At 37.6% G+C, this 6,242-nt stretch overlaps 1 protein-coding gene across 2 annotated transcripts; it reads left to right on the top strand.

The window, feature by feature from the left end:
* Positions 1–402: 402 nt before the first annotated feature.
* Positions 403–4,043, top strand: LOC120258014 (LRR receptor-like serine/threonine-protein kinase RCH1). 2 transcript variants are annotated; one of them, XM_039265350.1, is made up of 2 exons: positions 403–3,358; positions 3,457–4,043. In XM_039265350.1, the coding sequence occupies exons 1-2, from the start codon at positions 538–540 to the stop codon at positions 3,894–3,896; spliced, it is 3,261 nt and encodes a 1,086-aa protein (XP_039121284.1). In that variant the 5' UTR covers positions 403–537; the 3' UTR covers positions 3,897–4,043. The 2 variants fall into 2 exon arrangements, with proteins under 2 accessions (XP_039121284.1, XP_039121285.1); XM_039265351.1 differs by having other exon boundaries at positions 3,464–3,553.
* Positions 4,044–6,242: the final 2,199 nt, after the last annotated feature.

Raw genomic sequence — 6,242 nt, 5'->3', positions numbered from 1 at the left:
AAGTGAATAAAATGCCTTTATAAATGGTGAACTATGTTGTCAATAATTATAATGATATTAACTTTTGGGGAACATATCTTTAATAACTTCGTTATTTAAATTGTATAATATAACTATTCTTATATATATATATTGAAAATAGACAACTCTGTATGTTGTTGTCTTATCTCATCCTCTTCTCCATGATCACTCAAGGTGGAAAATGAAATAACAGTAAGCAGCTTCCATAGAAGAAGAAGAAAGAGGAGGAGTTAGCACATCAAACTCATTGTGGTGACCATGCTAAACAAAACAACACCATCACCAAACTCTCCTTATTCTCTCCCTTGCAAACCTCCAAAAGCATCAGACAAACTCTCTTTAATTAACTCCTCATTTCCTTCTCCATTTCTAAATTCCCCAAAAATCCTTAAAACAAATTATATATATATATATATATATATTTTTTCTGAAATAGATAGAACCAACCATTTTTGTTGTATAGATAGATTATTACACTCCTTTTCCTTCACCTTTTCTTTTCTCTTCTTGTTCACCATGCAAAGCAATCAAAAAATTCTTCTCATTATCTCAATCCTATCAACCTTTTTCTTTTCTCTTCCATCCTTTGCATTGAATTCTGAAGGCCTTTCACTTCATTCATGGCTTTCAACCTTCAATTCATCTCAATTCTCTTCATGGAATCCACAGCACCAAAATCCATGCAACTGGTCATACATCACATGTTCTTCACAAAACTCAGTTGCAGAAATCAGAATCAAATCCATCAGCATTCCTACCACATTCCCGATCCAATTCCTCTCCCTCACTTCACTTACCACACTAGTCCTCTACAAGTGCAATATCACCGGAGAAATCCCAACATCGATATTGAACCTGACTTCACTTGTCACACTTGATCTCAGCTTCAATGCACTCACTGGAACTATCCCTCCGCAGCTTGGAACACTCTCAAGATTACACTTCTTGTATTTGAATTCCAATTTGTTGCATGGACCAGTGCCTGCACAATTAGGCAATTGTTCTCAGCTCAGAGAGATCGAACTTGTCGATAACCGGCTTTTTGGCAGAATTCCATTGCAGCTAGGCATGTTGTCTAATCTGTTAACTTTTCGTATCGGTGGCAATGCCGGTATATTTGGAGACATTCCCGCAGAAATATCAGACTGTCGAGAACTAGAATTCCTTGGACTTGCAGATACTTCAGTTTCAGGACAGATTCCACCTGAATTTGGCAAACTCAAGAATCTAAAGACACTTTCAATTTACACAACGAATCTGTCAGGATTGATTCCAGCAGAAATCTCCAATTGTTCTTCTCTTGAGAATCTTTTCCTTTACCAAAACCGAATCTCCGGCGAGATTCCAGGGGAGTTAGGCAGGCTGAGAAACCTCAAGAAGCTGTTGTTATGGAGGAATGAGCTCTTCGGCAGCATGCCGGAATCACTAGGTAACTGCACAGCATTACAAGTGATGGATTTTTCTCTGAATTCTCTAACAGGTGAGATTCCATCCTCATTCTCAAGCTTAGCAAAGTTACAAGTGTTTTTGCTTTCATACAACAACATCTCCGGTCAAATTCCGGCTTTCATTGGAAACTTGACTAGTTTGAGGCAATTAGAGTTGGATAACAACAGGATCTCCGGTGAAATTCCGAGGAGTATTGGAGAATTGAGGCAACTAACTCAGTTCTTTGCTTGGCAGAATGAGCTCCATGGTAGCCTGCCATTTGAGATTGGCAACTGTGAAAAGCTCCAATCAATGGACCTTTCCTACAATTTCCTCACTGGTTCACTTCCAAGTTCTCTGTTCAACATAATTACACTCAACAAGCTCATGCTAATCTCCAATGATTTCTCAGGTGAGCTCTCGAAGGATATCGGTAACTGCACCGGTTTATCAAGGCTTCGTCTAGGCTTCAATCAGTTTTCCGGGGAGATACCAAAAGAGATTGGATTTCTGCAGAGCTTAACCTTCTTGGAGTTGTCAGAAAACAAGCTTACTGGAGAAATACCGGAAGAGATAGGGAGATGCATTGAACTAGAAATGGTTGATTTGCATGAGAATAGGATTCACGGAGTGATTCCAAACTCATTTGAATCACTAGTTCATCTCAATGTGCTTGATCTTTCAAGAAACAGGCTCTCTGGTTCAGTCCCTGAGGCTTTAGGGAAGCTCAAAAGCCTTAACAAGTTGGCTCTGAATGGAAACTACATCACTGGCATGATACCCAAATCCATTGCCCTTTGCACTGATTTGCAATCTCTTGATATGAGTAGCAATAGAATCACTGGTCCAATTCCTGATGAGATTAGTAATCTCCTAGGATTAGACATTCTGCTGAACTTGAGCTGGAACTATCTTTTAGGCCCTTTACCTGCAGGATTTCGCAATCTATCGAAGCTCGGAAGTCTAGATCTCTCTCACAACATGCTCACAGGATCATTGTCCCTGCTCGGGGAGCTCGATGATCTCATTTCACTTGATGTTTCATTCAATAACTTCTCCGGTGTTCTCCCTGACACGACGCTCTTCCATCAGCTACCGGATTCCGCTTTCTATGGTAATCAGGAACTATGCAAGTGCTTCCACGGAAGAAACAAGATTACTGCAAGTCATCATCCTTCAAGAAAACTTATATTTGGCCTCGTGTTCAGTATAATTTTAGTTACATTGTTTGCAACAATAGCCACATTGCTAAGAATTCGATCACGAAGAATTATTGCTTCCTCGAAGAATATGAACGGAGACGAGGATGGATTATGGGAATGGGAATTGACTCCATTTCAGAAACTAGCATTCTCTGCAGGAGAAGTTGTTGATGGATTAGTTGATTCTAATGTTATTGGAAAAGGCTCTTCTGGACTTGTTTATCGAGTCGAAACGAGGACCGGTCCAACCATAGCTGTAAAAAAGTTACGGAGTGATCACAAACAAGGCCAGTTTTCAGAGAGAGATTTCTTCAATGCCGAAGTGAAGATTCTCAGTTCAATCAGACATAAGAACATTATAAGACTTCTTGGCTGCTGCTCAAAGAGAAACAACAATGCTAAATTGCTAATCTATGACTACATGAGCAATGGAAGTCTGAATGATTTGCTTCATCATAGCAAAGTGTTTATAGATTGGGATTCAAGATACAAGATTGCATTGGGAGCAGCACAAGGCATAGCATATCTCCACCACGGATGCAATCCACCGATAATTCACCGCGACATCAAATCAAACAACATTTTGATCAGCCAACAACTCGAAGCATGCATCGCTGATTTCGGCCTAGCAAAACCACTCAATCAGCATTCACAGCAAGCGAGATTCAACAGCATTGTCGCCGGTTCTTTCGGTTACATTGCTCCCGGTAAGAGTCTTGATTGTTGAAATATATTTGGCATTTTAATATATCTCTGTTCTCACATAGACCATAATTATCAATGTGTTATATATATATATATGTAGAATACAGTTACAGTTTAAGGATCACGGAGAAGAGCGATGTGTATAGTTACGGTATCGTGTTGTTGGAGATACTAACAGGGCTTCAGCCGACCGATGAAAGGATACTGGGAGGAGGGCACATTGTAGAATTGGTAAGGAAGGAGGTGAGAAAAGGTGTCAATGAGGCTGTTGAATTATTCGAAGAGTGTTTGAGAAAAAACCAAAATGATATGGAGATACAAGAGATGCTGCAAGTGTTAGGCATTGCGCTTTTATGCGTAAATCCATCACCGCAAGACCGACCGGAGATGAAGGATGTTGTTGCAATGATGAAGGAGATAAGGTTTGAGTTCAAGAGTTCAGTGATGGAGGTTAGTGAGAGTACAAGAATAGCAGCAGGTTGTAGTAGTTTTTCTCAATCTTCTGAGTCTCTTGTTAGTTGTTCTTCTTCTTTGATTTAGTTTTCTTATGATATTATCATATGATGATGATGATGATGTACAATGTGTTAATTTGAGTAGAAATTTTGAAATGAATGTGTCTTAATTTTGTTGGTCTATCATGCATGGATGGTCCATAGCTTCTTTGAATGGTTGGCGATGGGGAATGGAGGACCACCCTTGCATGTGATACATGTCACTAATAATTTACTTCCAGTCTGTTTTTGGAATTTCAAAGACCAAAATCTTTATATTTTTGAGAGCAAGATTTATTTCTCACTGCCACCTGTATCTTTGTCCCACCATTTATAGCCTTTATGAGATCTCAGTTACATCAAATATATAACACTAGTTTTTAATTAATTTATTTAATTTTATAACTATAGAGGAATCATGAACTCTTAAAAAAATAAATAAATAAATTGATAAAGTTTGACAAACAATAAAATAAAAGGACAAACGAGTATGCAAGTGCACCAGTTATGATGGCTTAATTGATTTCTTAAAAATAAACTCTCCGTCATATAATCTTGGAGGGGAGAACAAAAGATTTCATCACACAGACACCTCACAAAAGACTCAGAAAGTGAATTATAATTAGAGACTTGGACCCGAGACCTCTCAATCACAAATACGGGTAGTTACCAGTGGATTAATTCATGGTTAGTAGATCTCAATTTTTGAGTTTGGGGGGACATGTGAACTCTGGACCTCAGATTGGGGAGAGGATGAAATCCCACTTAATTTTTAAAAAATTGTTACAATTTTTTTATAGGTTTTGTTTTTTAAAAAATAAGAATGATTTTTGCCCTATGTGTTTTTTACTATTTAAATATTTATTTATTTTTAAAATATTTAATATGATGTCATATTTTATTTTATTTTTATTTTATTGTAAAAAGTGATAATGATTTATCAATTAGTATATAATTCAAAACATATGTTTATTTTAAATGATCTTAGTGTGGGCCTTTTATGGAAAAAACATTGTTGTTTTTTTCTTTCAGGATTGCATGATAAAGGGTTTTTATTTTTGAAAAATTGTTAGCCATTATAACTGATGCACAACTGTATATGTCTGTTCTTTTGACAAAATTTGTCATTTAAAAAAAAAACTGTGTTTAGAATGTGCAATGTACTTATTGTAGGTTGTGTATAATTCATTTTATTTATATATTTTTATAATGTGTAATATGACAACAACTTCACATATCTAATCTATTTTTAATCCATATGGTTTTTAAAGCAACAAGACAAAATTTAAACAGCTTGATAAGCTACATACCATTCATTATCCTGATGATGTTGGTCGGTGGAAAATAAATAAAATAATTATACATCTTAGATAGTTAGATTATATATTAAGTGACAGTTATATTAAACATTTTAAAATACAAAGATGATAATGAGCAACAAGGAAACATATAGGAACCAAGAACAATTGAATATGTTGTAAATGTGAACATGAAAAAGAACATTCAAACAAATATGCAACAACCTTTCGAACCGCAGAATCGCCAGCCTCCTCGGTTGTCATGGGCTCAGGTGGCCTCAGTGAGCAACCAGAATATGAATAGCTCTCCGCTACACAACCTCATCATCTTAAACAAGATGAAGGACTCTACCACCAATTTTATCTACATAGATGATGAAGCTATGGCAAGAGCCCGCATGAAATTCCAGTTCACCCTTTATGGAAAGCTCTTCGGGAAGCCTCCCCCGTTCGATCAAGTCAAAGCTGCTCTAATCTACAAATAGGAAGGCATCGGGGAAGTTTTCATCTCCGATCTTCCTAACGGCTTCCTCTTGATCTAATGTATGAATCATACGGTCATGCAACGACTCCTGGAGGAGGGACCTTGGTCTATAAACGGCATAATACTGTAGCTATCTCCCTGAAAACCGTACTTTGAACCAACGTTCGACAAACTAACCATAACTGCAATCTGGGTCTAGTTCCATAATTTACCAGTTGAGTTCTGGGGAGGTGAAACTCTTGAAACCATCTCTAGCCATCTGGGAACTCTCCTTAGGATTGATGAACTCACAACCTTCCTAATTAGAACCAAGTATGCATGTGTTTGCATAGAGATAGATCTGTCTAAACCCCTTAACAAAGGGTTCTGGATCAGTGATGACTTGCACTGTGTCTTTGTTGTGGTGATATACGTATGTTTACCAACCTTTTGTTACACTTATGGAATGGTTGGGCATGGCAACAACAATTACCCTCAGAAAGTGGTGTCTGAGGATGGAGGTATTTTCCACCCTCTTATGAGAAATGAGAGTAGGCGGTTAGTCCTCGTCCAAATCCAAGCATCGTTAATCAAACTGATCTTGTTGCAGAGCCTCACCCGGATCCTCTGA

The sequence above is a fragment of the Dioscorea cayenensis genome, chromosome 4 (genome assembly GCF_009730915.1).
Source record: "Dioscorea cayenensis subsp. rotundata cultivar TDr96_F1 chromosome 4, TDr96_F1_v2_PseudoChromosome.rev07_lg8_w22 25.fasta, whole genome shotgun sequence".
Taxonomy (NCBI): domain Eukaryota; kingdom Viridiplantae; phylum Streptophyta; class Magnoliopsida; order Dioscoreales; family Dioscoreaceae; genus Dioscorea; species Dioscorea cayenensis.
The sequence above is the reverse complement of the archived record's forward strand: the minus strand, read 5'-3'. Positions and strand labels throughout refer to the sequence as shown.

Coding starts and splice junctions, on each gene's coding strand:
- LOC120258014 (XM_039265350.1), top strand. CDS start 538: ATGCAAAGCAATCAAAAAATTCTTCTCATTATCTCAATCCTATCAACC. Junction 3,359..3,456: donor TTTCGGTTACATTGCTCCCG/GTAAGAGTCTTG, acceptor ATATATATGTAG/AATACAGTTACAGTTTAAGG.